Source organism: Rhincodon typus, chromosome 11 (assembly GCF_021869965.1).
Source record: "Rhincodon typus isolate 14 chromosome 11, sRhiTyp1.1, whole genome shotgun sequence".
In the NCBI taxonomy this organism is placed as follows: Eukaryota; Metazoa; Chordata; class Chondrichthyes; order Orectolobiformes; family Rhincodontidae; genus Rhincodon; species Rhincodon typus.
In genome coordinates, this window is record NC_063342.1 from 40689394 (window position 1) to 40712416 (window position 23023).

The 23023-nt window shown below is 39.5% G+C and overlaps 1 protein-coding gene across 1 annotated transcript in view; it reads left to right on the forward strand.

Annotated features, from left to right (window-relative positions):
* LOC109917331 (peripheral plasma membrane protein CASK-like) overlaps window positions 1-23023 on the forward strand; it is a 134457-nt gene that overhangs the window by 69244 nt on the left and 42190 nt on the right. The window contains exon 2 of the mRNA XM_048603098.1: window positions 10509-10621. Within this exon, the coding sequence (XP_048459055.1) occupies window positions 10509-10621 (113 nt within the window). The remainder of the gene's footprint in view (window positions 1-10508; window positions 10622-23023) is intronic.

Consider the following 23023-nt stretch of genomic DNA (forward strand, 5'->3'; position numbering starts at 1 on the left):
GGTACGGAAGAGGGATTGTTCCACGTAACCTACAAAGAGGCAGGCGTAGCTTGGGCCCATGCGGGTACCCATGGCCCCCCCTTTGTCTGTAGGAAGTGGGAGGAATTGAAAGAGAAGTTGTTGAGGGTGAGGGTGAGGACGAGTTTGGCTAAGCGGATGAGGGTGTCAGTGGAGGGGGACTGGTCGGACCTGCGGGAAAGGAAGAAGCGGAGGGCCTTTAGGCCATCTGCATGGGGAATGCAGGTGTAGAGGGACAGGACGTCCATGGTAAAGATGAGGTGTTGGGGACCAGGGAATTGGAAGTTCTGGAGGAGGTGGAGGGCGTGGGTGGTGTCACGGACATAGGTAGGGAGTTCCTGGACCAAGGGGGAGAAAATGGAGTCGAGATAGTTGGAGATCAGTTCGGTGGGGCAGGAGCAGGCGGAGACAATGGGTCGACCAGGGCATTCAGGTTTGTGGATTTTGGGAAGGAGATAGAAGCGGGCAGTGCGAGGTTGGGGAACGATGAGGTTGGAGGCTGTGGGTGGGAGGTCACCTGAGGTGATGAGATTGTGGATGGTTTGGTGCTCAGGGGTGGGGTCATGATCAAGGGAGCGGTAGGAGGAGGTGTCGGAGAGTTGACGTCTGGCCTCGGCGATGTAGAGGTCAGTGCGCCATACTACAACTGCGCCTCCCTTGTCCGCGGGTTTTGTGGTGAGGTTGGGATGGGAGCGGAGGGCTGCACATTCTGCGAGGGAGGTTGGAGTGGGTGAGAGGGGTGGAGAGGTTGAGGCGATTGATGTCTTGACGGCAGTTGGAGATGAAGAGGTCGAGGGAGGGTAGGAGGCCTTGGGGTGGTGTCCAGGAAGAGGGTGTGTGTTGGAAGCGGGAGAAGGAGTCAGTAGAGGGAGGGTTAGTTTGTGGGAATGGCGAGAATTCAATTGCAAATGAAGCCGCTTGAACATGAAAAGGAAATGAAACAGTTTGAAATACAATTAAAAGCACAGGAAAAAGAAAGAGAATTTGAACTTCGGAGGCTTGCAATTAGAGAGGAGAGTTGAGTCAAATGGGAGGAGATTAAGGTAGAAGGTAGGCTTAGTGAGGAGGTTAGTGATGACTGACTGACTACAATGGGTTTACTCAAGGCCTGGTGGGGATCTGTTTAAAAATGTCAAGCATTATCTAAATTCGATGAGAAGAATGTAGAAGCCTTTTTCATTCCATTTGAGGAAGTGGCTGATGACCATGTGGGTTTTGTTGATCCAAACCAAGTTGGAAGGTAGAGCTAGTGAGGTTTTTGCATCAACATCAGAGGAGGTAGAGGGAGAGAATGAGGAGATGAAGAAAGCCGTCTTAAGTGCATATGAGCTAGTGTCAGAAGCCTACAGAGGAGATTTTGGGAATCTAAGGAGCAACTTGGTCAAACGTACGTTGTATTTGAAAGGATCAAACAAAGTAATTTCAATAGGTGGATAAGGGCATTGAAAATAGATCAAACATATGATACTCTTAGAGAGACGATTATTTTGGAGGCATTCAGACGTTCATTTCCTGTAGTAGTGAAAACTCGTGGAAGGGCAGAGAGTTAAAAGTGCAAGATTAGCAGCTGAAATGGCTGATGATTGAGTTGGTTCATAAATCCAAGTTTGGCTTCTGACATCAATTTCAATCTGTGAGGGATAGAAATTGAGGGCAAGAGAAATCCTCCAGGTGGTAAGGGAAAAGTAGATCTGAGTGTAGATAATTGCTTACCACAGGGTAAAAAGGAAACCCATGCAGGGGAAAAAGAAGTAAAAAAAGCTCAGATGTTTCCACTGCAATAAAGTAGGCCACATGAAGTTGCATTGTCGGTGATTTAGAAAAAGCACTGTGAAAATGGATGTGAGAAAACAGGATAAGTGAATTTTGTTGAAGTGGTAAATGAAAGCATAGCGGAAGCTAAAAAGCTGCACCTGAATGTACAACCTGGTTGGAGGTTGGTTGAGAAGAAAGTGCCAGATCTTCTTAAAATATTTACTTGTAAGGGTAAGATTGACTCGCGTATGTCAGGAGGAGCAGGTGAAGAAACTACAATTTTGAGATACAGGAGCATGTCAATCTTTGAGAGATGAGGAGATATGTCATTCAGAAGGACTATTGCCAGAAGAAGTGGCAGTGTCTGGAATTCATGGTGAGACGAGAAGTACTCCATTATGTAAAATGAGGTTGGAGTGTCAGTGAAAAGTGGGAAAACGGTGGTACGAGTACAGTAGGAACTCTCGGCTCCAGGAATACAATTTGTCCTTGGTAATGACAGGTAGGCGTATTGCCTTCTGTGATTGAGAAGCCAACGGAAAATCAGGCAACTGAGGTACTGGAGACTGTGTGATAACATGATCACTAAGCCACTGGTTGAAGCAGGAGGAGAAATCAAAAAATAAAGATAAGGAAGTTGAAGTTGAATTATGGAGACCATGTTTGATTGAATGGTTGAGGAAAAGAACAGGAACAGGTGGAGGACAAAGTGGATATTTTTAGTTCAGAGAAATAACTGAGTTATAACAAAGATGAAAAACTGAAGCAGTTATCAGAAAATGTATGCAGAAGAAGAATCTGAGTGTATCCCAGAATGTTACTATCTTAAAAGTTATGTCTTGATGAGGAAATGGAGACCATCATGTATTCAGGCAGATGAGAAATGCGCAGAAGTTCAAGTTGTATTATCAATGGGTTATAGAAAGGTGGTATTGTGGGTAGCGCATGAATAACCAGTAGGTGGTCAGTTAGGAGTAAGGAAAACCCAAGCTAAAATTCAGAAACATTTTTACTGGCCTGGATTGCATAAGGATGTAGTTTAATTTTAGCAAGAGATATCCTACGTGTCAGGTAATTGGAAAACCTCAAGCAGTGATAAAACTGGCATCTTTTAGTACCTATTCCTGCATTTGATGAAACTTTTACAACAGTCTTAATTGATTGCGTCAAACCCTACCTAAAACAAAAAGTGGGAATCAATATTTGTTGACAATGATGGATGTGGTCACTAGATTTCCAGAGGCCATTCTATTACGCAATATCATGGCTATAAGAATTGTAGAAGAGTTACTCAAATTTTTCCCTAGATATGTGCTACCCGCAGAGATAGTCATATCAAGGGTCAAATTTTACATCAAAATTATTCAGGGAGATAATGGATAGCTTAGTAATTTGAATTATTTTATTCCTAGGTATCATCCAGAATCGCAGAGAGCATTAGAACGGTGGCATCAAACTTCAAAGACCATGTTAAGGGCTTAAAGTTAAGACTATCCAGAAGATTGGGATAAAGGAATTCCATTTGTACTTTTTGCAATTAGGAATGTACCAAATTCAGTCCATTTGAATTAGTTTTTGAGAGGACCACTGAAAGTAATTAAGGAGAAAATGGTGAGTCAGGGTTCAGAGACCACATACTTGGACCATGTGTCACATTTTAGGGAAAGAGTAAATAGAGTGGGTGAGGTGGCGAGACAGCATTTAAAAGTAACATAGCATATGAAACAGGGCGCAGACAAGAAATCAAAAATTCACAAATTTCCTAATGGAGATAGTGTTAATATTACTTCCAGTGATAGGTGAACCTTTAAAAGGAAGGTTTAGCAGACCTTATCAAATCAAAAAAAGATTGAGCAAGATGAATTATTTGATAAAAATGCCACATAGAAAGAAATCTCACATTGTGTGTCATGTGAATGTTTTGATGAAAGGTGTTACTGTTACAACACAGAGTGAAGAACCAAGTTCAGTGAATTCGGAATTGGACGTGCCTCAAATTAAAAAGGACAATGAGGAAGTTTTCAAAAATTGGGATAAATTATTGAGTTACCTTCCAGAGGAAAATCGAAATGACCTGAAAGAGTTACTGCGGCCACTGGGTAGATATGTGGGAGTAAGCTGGGAAGTACTAATCTAATGATGCATGACAGATATAGGAACTACTGTTCCAGTTAAGCACAGGTTCAAAAAGAGATTGCACGCATGCACAACGACAACATAATCGAAGTGAGTTGCATCGACTGGAGTCACCCATAGTAATGGTGCCAAAGCCGGATGGTACCCAAAGATTATGTGGGGACTATCGCAAAGTTGTTGCTGTTACAAAATCTGATTCACATTCTATTCCACGTTTGGAGGACTGTATTGAGAAGATGGGAGAAACAAGTTTCCAAGTTTGACATAGTCAGGGGATACTAACAGGTACCTTCATCCGAAACAGCGAAGGCAATTTCGGCTTTCAGGACAGACGAATGGACTGTACCAATTTAAAGTTATGCCATTTGGTATGAAAAATGCTCCAACCACATCTCGAAGGCTGACAAATGAAGTCATTTCTGGATTAACCAATTGTGTGGTGTACACTGATGACCTGGTGATTTTTAATCACACATGGAAGGAACATTTGCAATATTTATTGGAATTGTTCCATCGACTTCGGGAGGCAGGCTTGGTGATCACCTTGGCCAGGAGTGAATTCACAAAAGCGCAAGTCATATTCCTGGGCCATGTTACTGGACATGGATACATGGCCCCATGGAATGCAAAAACAAAGGTTTTGGGGAGTGTACGATGGGCTGTCAGAAAGCATTTGACAGTCTGAAAGCTGTGTTAACCATTGCCCCAGTGTTAGCCACACCTAATTATGTAAAGCTATTCAAGGTGGCTGTTGGTGCTGTACTCTTATGAGAAGACGACAAATAGATTGAAAGACCTATTGGGTATTTTTCCAGAAAATTGAATATTCATCAACAGAAATATTCCACGGTTGAATGGTTGAGAAGGAAACGAGCTTGGTGTTGGCATTCTAACGTTTCAACATTTATGTTGCCAGTAATGTGTCTGAGTCAATTGCATATACTGATCATAACCCATTAAAATTTTTGAAGAAATTTAAGGACAGCAGTTCCAGATTATTTAGATGGAGCTTATTATTCCAATCATTCAATTTGAAAATTATACATGTGGCAGGACAAGAAAACTTAATTGCCAACGCGTTGTCGCAACGTTGATGAAGAAAGATGGAGGTGTTCAGTGGCAGGAGTAAACGAACTGAAATAGAGTGTAGTAATGAATGTTTACCTGCTTAGAGTCAATGTAATGTAATATACAAGTAGAGTAAGACTTAAGGGTTTTAAAAATGAAGTCATTTTTGCATACTGATGGGTCAAGTGTGATGATGCTGTCACATTAAAAAGGCTATTTTGTCCTGGGTTTTTTTTTAAAGAGAGGTTGTAAGGGCAGAACTGCTGAACTCGGTACTGAAAACGGCTTAAGTAAATTACTTAGGAGGCCTTTACGCTTTTTTTAAACAGCTGTAACAATGGAAGAGAGGTGGCCAGTTCTCATAGACTAGACTTTTAGTTTTTTTTAACGATTAGCAGTCAGAGGTGTTTGGGGACCCAGAAGGGTTGGAAGCTTCAGTGAATGATTCCTAGCTGCTACTTTCTCAGAAATCTCTCTTGATGTTGTTTCCTCCTGGATTGGAGAACTGCATGTGAGAATCTGTGTCTGAACTTAACTTTTTGCCAAGGGATGTGTTTATGGGATGTTACTATATTAGAACAGTTAATTAGTAATAGGTACTGTATCTAATATTTGGTTAAGCTTTCGAGTAGTTAAGTTATTCTAAATTCCTCTTTCCTTTTTGTTTTAATTATAGTGGTTAAATAAATTTGTGTTTTACTTAACATCTAGTAGTTTGACCAGTACCATCACATCTTGAACATGCACTTCATATCTATCTTCAAAATATGAAAAAGTTATGGTCTAGGCTATCTTCTTAAAATATTTTTGAGGGGGTCTGGTCTGGTCCATAGCAATATTATTGAGCCAAGTATTCATTTTGATATTTTCATGCTGACTTCCTTTCTTGTTTTTATCTTTCTCCTGATTAACCTTTCAATCATTCTCTATCTTTCTTTATATTCTGACTAAGCATCCTACAGGCCACTCATTGTTGTACAGTTACATGATTCCATCTATAGTTTGATGCTTTCCTTCAGGTAAATTATAATCATCGACTTATAACGTTACTAGATAAAACTCTAAGCCCCTTTAAGAAGATCCCCTACACTCATAGAGGCGCACACAAAACAAAGGGTTTTATGAGCAGTGGACTAAGACTGGGAAGGCAGTTCAGTAGCCCCTGTGTGCAAGGTTCATTGGGATTAACCTTTTTGCTTGTCAGGCCTTCTTGCTCTTCAATCTTCCTTTCCTTTCACTTTGTCAATGATCTATGGAAGGGTGACCAGTTGTCAATTAGCTACTTGTTGCCCACTGAATCTCATTTTGTACACATTCTTTGGTTTCAGCTCATCTGAAACTAAACTTCTCCACTGCTTGAACAATCAGCATTTTTAATAACACTTACAATGCATGTCAGTTACCCGTTTTTAAAAAGTGTGAAATCCTTTCCACAGTCTGTGGTTTTCAATACAGTCCTTTCCCCATTTTGGGTCCATAATCAAAAGTATAGAAAAATAAAAATATATAGTCTTTCCACAGAGAGACAATTTTTAACCTCCTTTGTGATCTGGATCTTCAGAATTTTTCCCCTGTCTGTGTACCTTTCCATCCATAATAACTCTGTCAAGTCATCTAGCTCTTTTATGTTTTAATTATGAATGAGCATGTGTGTGTGTATTTGGAGTTTAAAGGGCTATAATTTTAGCTGCGCAGCAGTAGATTAGTAATCTTTTCTCTCCATTTGTTAAATTTAATTAGTTAAATTTCATTTTCTGCTAATGATAATACTTATTGTGCTCTGCTTTTGTTCAGAAAGCTGTCAGTAAGACAAATTGATGATCTCGATGGTCTGTTCATTGCTTGTTGAACAGTGAGGCACGATTATGCAGCCAATGCTGCACAACAGCTATCACATTGTATTAATTTACTTAAGTGTACACCAGCAATTTATTTACTTTTTATCTCCCAATCAAACAGCAGGTCATTAGCTTCTCATGGAATAACGATAATTGTTGTTGTAAGTCATTTTTTAGAAGCATTTACAAGTTTTCTCTTTCATTTTCCCACAATTATTTTAAAAAATCAGAACTTAAAAATTGCTTCTTTTAGAAATTGATTGCAAAGTTTAGAGATATTTTAAATGGCTTCGAATGAGTGAGCACTCAACCATCAACACTCAAGCATTATATATTGCAAGGACTTTTTTGAGTTTTACAGCCTACAGGACATGGACTGCAGTGGCTAAAGACAGCAGCACACCTTCACCTTTAGGGATGAGCAATGAATGTTGGCCTAGCTACCAATACCCATGATTTTTTTTAAAAATTGCACTTCAGTACAAGTCTGGTAAGGTCTTGTGTGTTGTATGTAGATAGCAAGATTAATTCGATGTACATGCATCTATGTTAGAGTTGCCTAACTCTTTCTTGCTGTACAAACTATTATACATTACACATGTGTTCTTCAACTTTGTTAAAGTTGATTTTCCACAAATATATACACCCACCTGAAGATACAATACTTACAATTATCATTTTTTATTCAGTCATGGGATGTCATAGAGTTGTACAGCATAGAAACAGACCCTTTGGTCCAACCAGTCCTTGTCAATCAGAATCCCAAACTAAACTAGTCCCACCTGCTTGCACTTGGCCCATATCCCTTCAAACATTTCTTGTTCATGTACTTTTCCAAATGTCTTTTAAACATGGTAACTGTACCCACATCCACCACTTTTTAAATCTATCTCCTTTCACCTTAAAAATATGCTCCCTAGTTTTGAAATTCCCCACCCTAGCGAAGACACCTGCCATTCACCTAATCTATACCCCTCATGATTTTATAAACCTCTATAAAGTCATCCCCCAATCTCCGTCATTCCAGGGGAAAAATGTCCAAGCCTATCCAACCTGTCCTTATAACTCAAACCCTCCAATCCCAGCAGCATCCTGGTAAATCTCTTCTGAACCCCCTCCAGCATAATAATATCCTTCCTATAACGGGGAGACCAGAACTGGACACAGTATTCCAAAAGAGGCCTCACCAAGACAACCTGTACAACCTCAACATACCGTCCCAACTCCCATACTCAAACCTTTGAATAATGAAGGTAAGCGTGCTAAATGCCTTCTTAACCACCCTGTCAATAAATGACACTGTTCAAAGAATTATGCACCTAAACCCCTAGGTCTCTCTGTTCTACAACAGTATCCAAGGAGCTACTTTTAATTGTATAAATCCTACTCTTGTTTGATTTACCAAAATGCAATGCCTCACATTTTATCCAAATTAAACTCCATCTGCCACTCTTCAGCCCATTGACCCAATTGATCAAGATCTCTATGTAATCTTAGATAACCTTCTTCTCTGTCCCCTATCCCACCAATTTTGGTGTCGTCCACAGATTTATTAACCATGCCTTTTATATTCTCATCAAAATCATTTATATAAATGGCAAACAAAAGTGGACCCAGCATCGATACATGTTGGCATTGCTGACTGGGCTAGCATTTGTGAACAAGGCCTAGTTGCCCTGGAAAAAGTGGTGGTGAGCTGCTTCTTAAACTGCTACAGCCCATATGCTAGACGTTGATCCATAATGCCCTTTCGGAACAAAGTTGAGGGATTTTGATCAGCATGGCTAAAGGAACAGTGATATATTTTCAAGTCAGAATGGTGGATGATTTGGAGGAGAACTGCAGGTGCTCCTATTTCTATGTTTGTGCTGCCCCTGTCCTTCGAGATGGAAGTGGTTGTGGGTTTGGAAGGTGGTGCCTTAGGATCTTTCCTGAATCGGCTGAATTTATTATAGATGGGACACAATGCTGGTATGGAGCAACAATAAAGGAGGAGGGAATGGATGTGGTGTCAGTCAAGTGGGTTGCTTTGACTTGGATGGTGTCAAGCTTTAGTTTTGCTGGACCTGCACTTACCTAGGCAAGTGGAGAGTATTTCATCACACTCCTGACTTGTCTTGTATATGGTGGACAGCCTCTGGGGAGTTAGAATGTGAGCTACCCACTGCAAGTTTCTGGTTCCTAGGTTCCTAGTTTCTGACCTGCTTTTGGAGCCACTATATTTATATGGCTAGTCCAGTTCAGGTGCTGGTCAATGGTAACTCCCAGGATGCTGATGGTGGGGGATTCAGTTATGGCAGTGCTATAGAATGTCAAGAAATGATAGTTTGACTCTCTCTTGCTAGATTTGGTCATTACCTGGTATTTGTGTGGCCTGAATGTTACTTACCAGTTTTCAGCCATTGCCTGGTTATTGTCCAGGTCTTGCAACATTTGGACATGGATTGCTTCAGTACCTGAGGAGTCACAAATGCATCTGAAAATTGTGTAAACATCAGAGAGCATCCCTGCTTCTGACTTTATGATGGTGAGAAGGTGAAACAGCTGTAGATGGTTGGCCCTACCTAGATCTACTAAGATGACAGGCCTTTTGCACTTGGTATGACTCCAACCAGCAGAAAGAGTATCTCAACCCCGACTCCCGACCGCCACCACCAATTTCCATTGACTCCAGTTTTGCTGGGTCTCCTTGATGCTACATTCAATGAAATGTAGCCTTGATGTCAAGGGTGGTTGCCCTTGCCTCACCTCAGGAATTTAGCTCTTTCATCTATGTTTGTATCAAGGCTGTAACTTGGTCAGGTGCTGAGTGGCTCTGGAAGAGCCCAAACTGCGTCCCAGTGAGCAGATATTTTACTGATTATTGAGAATAATCTGATGGGACAGAAATTGGATTTGTTTTGCCCTTTCTAAAGAAATGAGAATTTCTAATAAGTACATAAAAATGCATGAAGACATGGAAGATGGAGATTGTAAATTTCATTTGTTGCTTACGTAGTTTGCCAAATTAAGCCGTTTGATAAGTGAGCTGATTAACAAGAAATTACAGTTATACAAGAGGTGAAATGTCAGGGCATTGTTTACCCCACTAAATAAGTGAAGTATTAATAAAATTGACTCATCTTAGTACTATGGCTTATATTTTGGAATTTGTTTCAGATATTTCTGTAACTGAAATCTGCATTTTCTTATAACTGCAAATGAATGGGTGGCAGAAAACACAAATGACTATCAGAATAACTGATGTTCAAGGACAATAAGAGTATCAAATCAACAAAAGTATAAAAATAGCTACCGATAAAATGTTTGCTAGATGAGAATCTGCATAGTGCGTAAATGTCGATGAAAGCATTTGGAACAATACTGTTTTCTCTTTTGATCTTCCTGAAGTGTGAAGTATGCTGTTTACTAGAGGAAGTATACAGATCTCGACTGTTGAGGAAAAATGACCAGTTTCACCGTAATTTAAATTTCTATGAAGATATACTACAAATTGGGTTCTGAAGATGCTTCTTAAAATCCTATGAATAATATTATTGGGAGAGAGTTTCTCTAAGCCTCATTCATCCTGTTTCTTTAGTCCATTGGCAAAAAGTGATTTGTTGAACAATTGAAACTTTGCATGCAATTTTGACAGTTTAAAAAATGTGGGATATCTAATAAATTTTTTTGACTTATGTCTTTGAATTTCAGGGGACCATTCAGTGTTGTGCGACGATGTATCAACAGAGAAACAGGGCAGCAGTTTGCTGTGAAGATTGTAGATGTGGCCAAATTCACCTCCAGTCCTGGCCTGAGTACGGAAGGTATAGAAATTTATTATCTATTTCTAACTACAAGAGTATGAAATGTGATTTTTCTTGAAACTTAATTTCCTTCAAAAACAAACAAAATCTAAGAACTCTATTTAACTTGGGTCCTTTTGCCTTTCTGAATGTCTTGTTCATTATTCAAGATGGAGTGAACCATGTTCATGTCATCGATTGTTCTGGTGAATAAATAGGTCACTGCCATTGCCGACCTGTGCCCAGAAGATCCAATTGCAAATTGGATTGATAGCATAGGCAATTAGGCTTCCGATAAATCGGGGCTCAGTGTTTCCTATCGTTGAGTTATCTATCTTCTGTTATGCACTTATCTTTGAAAGAGGCAGCACTATTTTGGAATAGTTGCACCAGGCATAACAATTCGGACATCCACCCAAGCTCTCCAATGTAAGCAAAGGTCAGGCATTCTAACTACGTGACCAACTCAACCACTTGTGAATGTCATAATATGGTGGGGATTCTTGGTGTGTTAGCCCAAGTAAGCACCTTTATATTTTTATCATCTCCTATTTCTTCCTGCCACCCGATCTTCAGAAGCTTCTTCAAGGACCTCGGATGATTGAGCTGCTTGGCTGATGCTGGCGTGCAATTCAAGTCTCATGTAGAACACAGGAGGCAAAACTTTCAGTTTGCTGTGTAGGCTTCCTCTCTTCATTCCCAGATTGTTGAAGTCTGTCAACAACTGCACTCTTGTCAGCATGGATGACTTGTGAGCCTTTATTTTAAAAGCAATCAATTTAACCAGGTTTTCTGAATCAATAAAAAGAGTGAGTTTATTAATTAGTACCCATGGTAAGAAATTTAGTCCAAAAAGATTAAGGTTTAAAAAGATATATTAATCACTTACTGAATTGTTCATGAAGAGTTGCTAGTTGAATGTTGACCCTTTGCAGTGGAGGTTACTGGTAACGTTAACATTGGCAGTTAAACAGTTGGTTTCACAATCTTGAGTTTTGCTGTTTGATTAAGACTCTCTTTTTCTGATTCCTTTTGATGGTGATTAATTTCTACTGTTCAGGGTGAGAGAGAGTCCTTTGTTGTCCTGTTTTCCTTTAGTCTGACTGCTAGCAAGCTGACCTCCAGTACTGAGTGAGAGAGGTTCTTTATCTGTAACACAGGTGACCAGGGAATAGTTCTTTGACCATGACCTTCATAGCATGCTACTTCCCAAACTCAGACAGGTACTTCTGAGAATGTCCATGCCCGCTAGCATACTCCAGTGCAGTTGAAAGTATCTTTTTAATCCCCGTATTTATGTTTTTCAAGGGGACAGACACAAACTTTGGCTGCAGTTTGATAAATAACTTACAGGGACAGCTTGAGATCAAGCACAAGGTCAGCAGCCACTCATTTTCACACAAAGGGTCGTGAGTGCTTGGAATGTGCTGCTAGAGGAGGTGGTGGAAGCAAACACAATAGCAGCATTCAAGAAACACCTGAACAGATACACGAATAAGAAGGGAATAGAGGGATACAGATCCTGCAAGTAAAGACAGTTTTAGTATGGAAGGGCAAAATGGGCCAGTGCAAGTTTGGAGGGCTGAAGGGCCTGTACCTGTGCTGTTTTGTTCTTTGCAGTTGCAAGAGATCACAGTCCTCTCTGTTTTAATGCACCTCTTTGTCCATTCCCTTTTTGAAGGCTTTTGTTTCAAGTTCTCTTTGCATCTGAAAGTGTGACATTCTGTTAGTGTCTCTCTTGGGCACCCATTTAATTTATACCTGCAGTTACTTTGCCTCTGTATCAATCCCCCTTTTTTTAAAAAAAACACATTTTGGAATTAAGAACCAAAACCGCCCATAATATTTTGGCAATCCAACCCATTGTCATAACACTAGTAAAGCATTGTTTATTTCCGAGTTCACTTCGATTACAAAGTTTGAAGTTACACTGTGCATGTTCAAGAATATCTCTATATAAATCTATGTAACAAAATGTAAATTCTGTGAATTGTCACTATACTTTACAGACTTAAGTGAAATATAATCATTCAACACTACTTCCTGTTCTGACTCTTTACTAATTTTATACTCCTACAGCTTCTGTCCCTTAAATCCCAGGGGTTTTAATATTCATAACAATGTTACAATGCAGTACTTTAATACCTTCTAAAAGACCGTATGCACAATATCTTTTGCAGCATCTTTGTAAACTCACTTTCTTGTTACTTTAAGTCATATTTTACCCAACAAATCATGTTGACTTGCATTCGTTACCCATAATTTTTCCGAGTACCAACTAACTTTGGCCCAAAGTGTTCCCCACCATTGACTTTTGGTTGACTGATCTGTTATTCCAGGTTTGTCCATTTCCCTTATTTTTGATCAGGCTGTAAATTGGCATTTTTTTCAGTCCTTTGAAACTGTCCTTAAATCTAAGTAGGACTGACCAGTGACTCAGCAGTTTTCATTTTTACTTCCCTCCGTATTCTAGAATGCATCTTATCTGGGCATCATGATTTTTCTGAGCTCTCTCTAAGTGCTTATTTATCTATTTTATCATATCTAATATTATTACTACTTCCTCCTCAGCCACATTCATCTTCCTTAAAACAGAGGATACTAACAATGGAAAGTATGTATTTAGTATCTCAGATATGCTCTCTACTTCCCAAGAAAAGTCTTATATCCTTACTTTTCATTCTTACAAGATCCATCCTTACTTCGTGCATCCTTTTTCCTGTTTAATTTCGTAAATTAATTTTAGGTTACTTTTTATGTTAGCTACTTACAGGCCTTCGAAGTCCTTCTCTCCCCTATCTTGGTCTCCTGTATTTTCTGCTTTCCATACAAGTAGTTTCAGTTTTGGTGGCACATAAAATAAAGGCCAGTACATAGGTATTTAAGGACTGCAGGATAACTAATTTTTTGCAATTGAGCAAAAAGATATTGTGACATTATCCTGATCACTTGTGTAATGCGCCATTCATATAATCTACCACGTCTAGACGTGCATCCTCAAACAACATTGATGAGCAGTTTAGTCATTCACTCTTCTGTGATTAATATAGATAGAAACCTATTAGTTTGAAAAGAGGCTTTCGGACATTTCCCTCTGACTTGCATAGTGATCACACAAAAAAGTGGGAGTCTAAGATGTCTAGTCAGTCTCCCCCATTGCTGTCAGTTGTCGCAACATTTTTACTGGAACTGAAGAACTTGGCTACTTGCAAGAAATCTCTACTTTACCTGGAATAATCTGTTCCAAAGGATGGCATAACTCGTGGATTAAAACTTCTGAGATCATGCCTCCTGGCTTCCACTTTTCTCTGTTTGAAAAACATATTCAACTAGACAAGAATGTTTTCATGAATGTAAAAGCTTCATATCTCCCATAAGCTTGAAATGCAGAGAAATCTTGGTGTGCTAGTGCATGAATTATGAAAGGCTAGTATGCAGGTATAGCAAGTAATTAGGAAACTAATAGACTGTTATGTTTTATTGCAAAAGGAAATGAATGCAAGAGTAGGGAGGTTATGTTTCAGTTATACAGGACATTGGTGAGACCCCATCTGGAGTACTGTATATCGTATTGGTCATTGTACTTGAGGGGAGGTTAATGCATTGGAAGCAGTTTGGGGGAGATTTACTAGATTAATATCTGGAATGAGTGGATTGCTTTGAGGAAAGGCTAGGCCTATATCATCTAGAGTTTAGAAAAGTCTGTGAACTGAAAAATATAAAATCCTAAGGGGATTTGACTCATTGCATGCGGAAAGAACTTTTCTTTTTATGGGAGAATGCAGAACTAGAGGTCATGGTTTAAAAATAAGGGGTTGCCCATTTAAGATAGGTGAAGAAACACTTTTTTTTCTCTCTGAATAGAATAGCCTTTATTGTCACGTGCGCTCGAATGAGTGTAGTCAAAAATTTGTAATGTCGCAGCTTTGGTGCCGTCTTATGTACAGGACACCTAGGTATAGATACTTAAGTGTTTGTTATAGAATTAAAAGAGTAAAAAAACAAAGTCTGGCATGGGAATACAACGTTTTAAAAAGTACTTGAATTACTCAAAGTCCAGAATAAAAATAAAAGTATCTTTAAAAAGTACTCAAATTACAGTCCTTTTCACTGAGTCCTTGCCCACTGGGCTTCAGAACTTGAGGCCTCGCTGCTTCCTCGCGCTGGCCTCCGGTCTGTGACCCGCCAACAGGACTCGTCTCTGCTGGGCTCCAGCCTGTGACCTCGCTTCTAGGACTCGCCTCCCAGGCCAGCCTGGGTTTGGACTGCTTCCTGTGCTGGGCCCCGGCCCGCGACTTGCCTCCGGGACTCGCCTACGGTGCCAGCTTGGACTCGGGCTTACCTCCTTCATTCCCTCTGGGTAATTTAAGAGGCTAAAAGTTGGTGGTGAGGGGAGGGGAAGAAAAACTGCAGAAAAGAAAAATAAAAGGAAAAGGAACTGGCAAAGCAGAGGAGCTCTTGCTGGAGCATCCTACTCTGCCACTATCTTGCACCTTGAAAATTTGAGTGTCTTTGGAATTCCCTTCCTTAAAAGGCAGTCAGTGCAAAAGCTTTAAATATTTATAGGGCAGAGGTAGATAGATTTTTGACTACCAAGGTGATGAAAGATGAACAGGGACATGGAGGAATGGAGACTTGATGTTAAAATCAGATCAAGCATAGTCTTATTGAGTGGTGGAGCAGGTTTCAAGGACCAAGTGGCCTACTCTTCTTCCTTGCTTGAATGTTTGTATAACTCTGTGTGTTATCAATGAAAATAACTTCCAACTCTTGAAAGTTGTCATGCTTCCTTTATTACATTGAGAATCCATGATTGTCCACATGTTGTTTCTACACCACAAACAAATTGGATCCATGACACCACGACTTCCATGTACCCCACCAAGTCACGTGCTACCCTGTCTTGGAACCTTGTTGCAGTCCATTCATTGCTGCTGGTTCAAAATCCTGGACCCCCTCTCAACAGCTCTGTATATACCTACGCACTATAGTTGGCAGCAGTCAAAGAAGCTAGTACGCCATCACCTTCTTGAGAGCTATTGGGATAGGCAATAAAGGCTGGCCTACCCCACATGAAATGTTTAAAAATTACATGATTGCACTCCTGTCTTTCTAAATCTTATTTAAAAAATAAATGATGTTTGCTTGAACAATCACTGGTGTCTCATTTGCTATGCATAAAGTCCTGGTCATTATGGTGTTTAACCTATCAAGTCTGTGCCAGCTCCCTATAAACCTATAAGTTTATTTTGTTCAAGTGTCCATCCAGTTTGATTTTGAAATTATTCATTGCCTCTACATCAATCCCCACTGGGGGCAACAAGTTCCTGTTGATTATCACAAATTCCCTGGAGCTGTTTATAGGTTTAACTTTCCATTCTTCAGTTGACATCCTTGCACAACCTTCTCTATTTCACTAAGCTCCCCTTGCAACGTGCATACTAAAAATCTGTCCTTTAGCAGTTCTCACTCTAGCTTCAGACCAACTATCTGTTTCTGATTTCTATGCCAAGTGCAAATTCTTCCTTACAATCCTTTATTTTCAACCTAAGCTAATGGGTTGAAGGAGCATGTTGATAGAAAACACTGTGGAATGGATGGTTGTGGTCTCAGTAAAGAAAGAAAATGAGATAATTCTCGACAATTGAATAAAGACACACCAAGACTAACAAGTGTCCTTCACACCAATTGATGCCAAAATGATTAATTTTAATGCTAACTTGTGGCACTTGACTTCGTCTGTGACAGGCATTGAGGCTTACTTAACCTTTACTAGATCAAGTTTTCCCCAGATGATGAATGGAAAGATAGCTTCTACTTGTTGAGTTGTGACTTGTCTATGAACTCCTCTCAACAAAAGAAACCATCACTGCTCCCTCTGAGTCACATAGAGACTAGTTTCTAAGATCATTGCATAGACAATTTGGTGGGGTAAGCCTTCTTTCTCAATGTGGGGATTGGACAGATTGCCCACAGTAGAAATTATTACAAAGTTATTACCACTTGTAGAGTCTGGCTAGAATTGCTTGAAATTGAATCCAAGATTGGATTGCATTCATCATGACATGAATTTAAGTATGTTTATGTATGTATAAAGACTAGAAAATGAAATGCTTATGGAACCACAATGAACTTTATAATGCAATGATTGTAAAATAAAAGCTGATGTAAATTTTGGTAGAATTTACATAGGTTATGGCTTTTGCTTGGCAATTTCACTGCAGAGTTGAGCTTCTGGACTCATTTTTTTTGCTACCTAGATGCTGTGATAAGTGTTAAGATTTAATAATACTTACACTTCAGTTTAAATTATATTAAGAATGAATGCAGCCAGAAGAACACTTGGGGTTTTACTATTTAGCTGCAAAGGTTCAAGGAGCCATGCATTCAAATGATAAGCATTCCTGTAATTACTGTTATTAACAACTCTGAAGTTCAGAGAAACAGAATGAAAGACATGAATTACTATTAACTTTATTTGGTGTAGTTCTGTATTCTATCAACATGTCACTTGCAAGGTGGCGTGACATGCAGACCTCAACCCACATATTTAAATGAACATAAATTAAGTGTAGCTCATCTCCACTAGAGAATTCCATTAAAATGTAAAATGAATTTACACACCTGGCATTTTTAAAACAAACGGTTGTAGTTATATTCCGTAACTTCAGATTTTAAAAATAAACATATTGGTCGTGAAACTTTAACAGAATTATGTAGCCTTATCTATTACAACAATAATATTGACCTGCATTTGTATTTTGCCTGTTTAAAAATCCCCAATGGTGTTTCCTAGTGGCACAAGAGAAAAAAATTGCGGTGCAAGAGGATGACATTAGAAATGGTGCACAGTGGGTTGGTTAAAGAAGTGAGTCTCTTAGAGGATCATTAAAAGATATTAAGATGGAGATAAGATAGAGGGATTGGAGGATGAAATTCCAAATTCAGGAGCTTAGAAGGTTGGGCAAAAGGAGTACAGATGCAATCCGAGCCAGTGGAACAGTATGTTCAAGGACTACAGAATTGTAGGTTTGGAGGAGATTGCAGACATGAACTGTCATTCTGGAATCTGTCTTCCTTAAAATGCAAAGGAAAATAAAAACAAGTAATAGATTGGTAGAAGTCTGATGGTACAGAAAGGAAGAGAAAATATGATGGAAAGAGGCTTGAAGGCAATGAATGGCAACTGAAAGAATGGTTGGATAAAATACATGTGAAAGCAGTGGAAGGCAGCTCCAAGAATACATGCGCTGGTTTGTAGAATCTGTGAAAACAAAAATTGTAAGATCTGAAAGCAATGAATGTTTTGGGTCTTTTCCATTTTTCCCCTTCTTTGCTATTTTTGGAGTGTACCCATCCTGTACTTGAAGCATCTCCTTCTTAATGATCATCGATTTGGAACCAGTCCTCATCAAGATTATTCTCTGCTCCATTCCAGTACTAACCTCGATCAGAAGTCACATGACACCAGATTGTAGTCCAACAGGTTTATTTGAAATCACAGGCTTTCACATCATGACTACTAACCTAAATCTTACAATATAATGACCACCCATACCCAGATGTTCCCCAATAGAAACTTGATCTGTTGATATTTGGATAACTACAAATCACCACTTTGTAATTCTTGTTTGCTCTATATCTGTTTGCACACCGTTTGGAGGGCTGTAGAATGTCTCTATCTTTGTCTGCCAACTTAAACCAGATGGTCTCTGTCCTTAGCCCTTCAAGAAGTTCCAAGTTTTCCAATACTCTGTCTTCCTGCTCATTATCTCCATCCAACTTCCCCTTTTTTCCTTTTTCTGCCTTTTCTGAACACTTTATATCCTTGTCCACAGTCCTCACCATACTTAAGTTATGTTTTCATTAATGCCACTACATCTTATCCTGCACTGCTATTTGTGCTTGTAACTCACCAAACTTATTCACCACATTAAATTAGGAAAAATAAAAATTATTAAGAAGGAAAAGATAGGAAAAATGTTATATTTGACACTTGAAATGAGATTCTACAGCTCTATTTCTGAGTTGGAGGAGTTGATTAGTGCTGTATTAACAATTACCCTATCATTAAAAAAGTACTTGCACTATTAATTGCTAGATTTACTGTTGTGGTGAATTTCATAACAACTGAATGTACAAAACCAACAAGTTCTAAAAAGTGGCAGGGAACTCAAGGGCAACATATGGTGAGGTATAAAAATGGTGCTGCTGTTGGACTGGGGTCAGAAACCACACCACACCAGGTTATAGTCCAACAGGTTTATTTGAAATCACAAACTTTTGTAGCGCTGCTCCTTCGCCAAGTGAAGTCTGACTTCACCTGACGAAGAAGCAGTGCTCTGAGAGCATGTAATTTCAAGTAAATCTGTTGGACCATAACCTGGTATCGTGTGACTTCTGACCAGGTATAAAATGATCAGTGAGTTCTGGAAATCTACAATTCACATAATATATCTTAATCCCTTGAAAATGCAGTTTGATTTGCACTTCAGTTGTGGCATGTATTATTAACGCATTTTTATTTTTGCAGCCAAATCTGGCGAATTTGTCTTCTTGCACTGCTTTCCATTTGAATTTTGTGACAATGCAGTAACATCATTTCATGAAGTCTTTAAGACAGTTCTTTGTTTCTGCTTAACATGTCAGGAATTTCAATGGCAATCAGCAAATAGATTTCAGCAAAGTCTAGTCTTGAAATTATTTCCATTGAATTGGCTATTCCATATTAACCAAGATCTTCAAGCTGTATAGCAGAAGTTATACATATCTTTTTTCCAATTAGTTATTCTTTACTGCTTTGATTTTGTTAGTTGTGAAGTGCGCAATAGACTTTGAAAAATCCTTTGACGTAGATGTCTTTTTGGAAACTTTTCTTAACTGCTTTTATGAGGAATAGTTATTTGATATAGCTTTAGATTTCATTTAAGGTGTTTGAAAAAGAAATCCTGTCACTGACTTGTTAGTCTGTTTTCTCTCGCCTTAATCAATTGAAACAAGAATGCTCATCATCTGGTATTTGCTGCAGAATTTGTACTTGCATCCAAAGCAAGGCAGCTGCTTTAAATATCAGACTAAAAAATGAACTAAGAAACCACTTTAATATAATAAATTGACCCAATGCACTTAAAGTTAGAATGTCCAATTTTATAGCACCTTCCACAAGATGATGTCCCTCAGTGCTGAATAGTTATTGAAGTGTTTTGTTCGAAATATAGAATCACAAAGTCATACAGCACGGAAACCGAACCTTCAGTCCAACTTGTCCATGCCGACCAGGTTAGATCACACTTCTGTAAGTGCGTAAGCTGTTTGCATTGAGTAAGCTTCCACAAACAGCACTGAGATCAATGATCAGATAATCTGTTTAAGCAACATTAAGAACATTAGACATAGGAGCAGAAGTAGGCCATTCAGCCCATCAAGTTTGTTCATCAAAGATGTTAAACTAGAAAGGGTAAATAATTTACAAGAATGTTGTCAGGATTGGAGGGCTTGAGTTATAAGGAGAGGCTGGATAGGCTGAGATTTCTTTCCCTTGGGCATCAGAGGCTGAGGGCTGACCATATACAGGTTTATAAAATCTCGAGGGACGTAGATAAGGTGAATAACTAAGGTGCTTCCCAGGGTCAGGGTAGGGGAATCAAAGCAAGGTTCATGGTGAGAGGGGAAAGATTTAAAAGGGACCCGAGGGACAGCTTTTTCTGCAGAGGGTGGTACAAGTACGGAATGAGCTGCCAGAGGAACTGGTAGAGGTGGTTACAGTTAGAACATTTAAAAGACATTTGGGCAGGTACATGAATAGGAAAAGATTTACAGGCTTACGGGCCAAGTGCAGGCAAACGGGATTGGTTCAGTTCATGATACCTGGTCGGCATGGATGAGTTGGACTGAAGGGTCTGTTTCTAGTTGTAGGACTCTATTCCCTTTGAAATAAAGGCCAACATTCCATTAGCCTTCCCTATTGTCCGCTGAATTTGAAGCATAGCTTTTGTGATTCTTGGATAGGTGGTGTACGGTTGGGAATCCTCAACACTAGACACTCAAGTCTTATGGGCAAGAAAATCTCCTGCTGAATACCACATAACCTGCTCCCTTAGCTGATGAATGAGTGCTGATACATGTTGAATACCACTTGGAGGAAGCACTGAGGGTGCAGAATGTACTCTGGGTGAGGGACTTCAGTGTGACTTGGCAGCAGGAGTACTGATGGAGCTGGTTGAGTCCTAAAGGACATTGCTTCTAATTGGGCTGCAACAGGAGGTGAGGGAACCAACAAAAGGGAAAATGTACTTGACCTCGTTCTCGCCAATCTGCATATCGGTGCATCTCTCCATGACAGCATCGTTAAGAGTCACCACTGTCCGACCTTGCTGAGATGAGGTCCCACCTTCACATTGAGAATTTTGTGTAGTACTATGACCATGTTAAATGGGACAGACTTACAACCAAACTAGCAACTCAACGCTGGGCATCTGAGGTGCTGTGGGCCATCAATAGTAGCAGAATTCCCGCGGCTCGATGTACCACCATTCTTCCTCTGCCAATCTGGCTATACCAATCTGCATGAAGAATAAAGTCACCTATGATGTACTGCCTTTTTGTTACATGCCCTCATGTCCTGATTTATTCTCTGTCCCACTGTATAGCTAGTGTCAGGAGGCCTATAGATTATTCTTACCATATCTTCTTTCCCTTTTTTATTTGTTATCTCCACCCATAAGGGTTCTATTTTGTCTGATCCATGATCATTTCTTGCTATCATACTTATTCCATCTGGTACCAACAATGTTGTCCCAATACCCTTTCAAAAGTCACAAACCCTTGAATATTTAATTCCTTGTTTTGATCTCCTTATCATGTTTCTGCAATGGCTGTGAGATCATAACATTAACCTGTATTTGGGCTGATAGTTCATCTACTTTGTTCTGAATACTAGACACTTTGATGCGAAGAGTCTTTTGCCTTTTTACCATTTTTTTTTTCCCCCCCTCTTTTGGCCCTCTTTTATAACTTTTCTGTGTTTGTACACTCCTGCTCCACTTTGGGTACTATTATCCAAATAGCTGCCCTGTAATGCTATGATATCCTTTTGCTTTGCAAGCCTACATTTTCCATCTCCCGAGCTCTCCCTTCCCTCTATTTGGATTAAAGCCTTCCCTAAGCCCCAGTTATTTGATGCGCCAGGACACTGGTGCCAGCATGGTTCAAGCCACAGAAGCCCATCCCACAAGACAGAGATATTGGAATATCGAAAACCACGCTGCCCTTTTTTGAATACGTCAAGTTGGTTTAATGTTGCAACTAAAAAAATGGTTACCGCAGACAATATAAGATTCACTGTGTGCAGAATAAATTATGCTGAATTTCTAGAGTGGGCTTTAAGTGCCAGTGCATATAAAGAAGTTTTTTTGAATTGATTTCCATTTAATTATCCTTTCTTTAGCATCCATAAAGATCTTGCATCATTGCCTAATATCCGACAAGTCCTGCCTTGTATAGCTTGCAGTATGTAAAGGTAGCCAGTACAGACATGTTGCTCTGAATTGCCTCTTCACCAAATTCTGTGATTTAACTATCAACTCAAAGTCATTGGAATAATTTGATGGTAATTGGATGTTTACTCAAAGCAATAGGGAAGCCAGAATTATTTTTTGGCTCAATATACTGGAGTGTCTTATTTCAGGTAGTAGACATATTGCTGGAAACCATTACTTAAATTGAAGTTACTTATACTGAATTTGTTTTTCACATTTAAATGCAAATTCAAGAGATCCATTCCCAAACCAAATCTCTAAATCAGTACATGATAACCACCTTATTTCTAAGGCTATAATAGAGAAAATGCAAAGCGCACAATGGGTATTCACAAATGAATTAGACATGAGTTACTGAGAAACTGAAGACATACCTCATCATACTTTCAGCTTTGAAGAATACTGAATTGAATTGTTGACCTTTTGAGGGAGGCTCAGGCTAGTGGATAGGGAAATCTGAGATTAAGGAGTGAGGGTGAGAGATTGAAAGAGACTCTGAGCTGTGTCCTGTGGATTCGGGTCAGATTTGGCTCATAGGGGTGGAGTAGGTAGGTATGGCAGGAGAGAGCATGATCGTGAAAGTAGTTCTCCCAGCACGAGGCAATCCCATTGGACTTCAGGTATACTGATGCCCGGATTGTCTCCACATGCGGGATACTCAACTGTACCCGGGATTTCACACTCGGTCTCCCCTGGGAGCAAGGAAAAAAGAGATACACAGGACTGCTGTCAAAATCTTTATGAATTTGCTTGCCTACTTTTTAAATTCAAAAAACTGCATATCACTGGCTAGGCTTCATCAATTATTGGATAAGATAATTTGCCAGATCTATGCACCTCATTGTTTAGGTGGTAGTTCATTGATGTTTGCACGTCTACTTTTCGA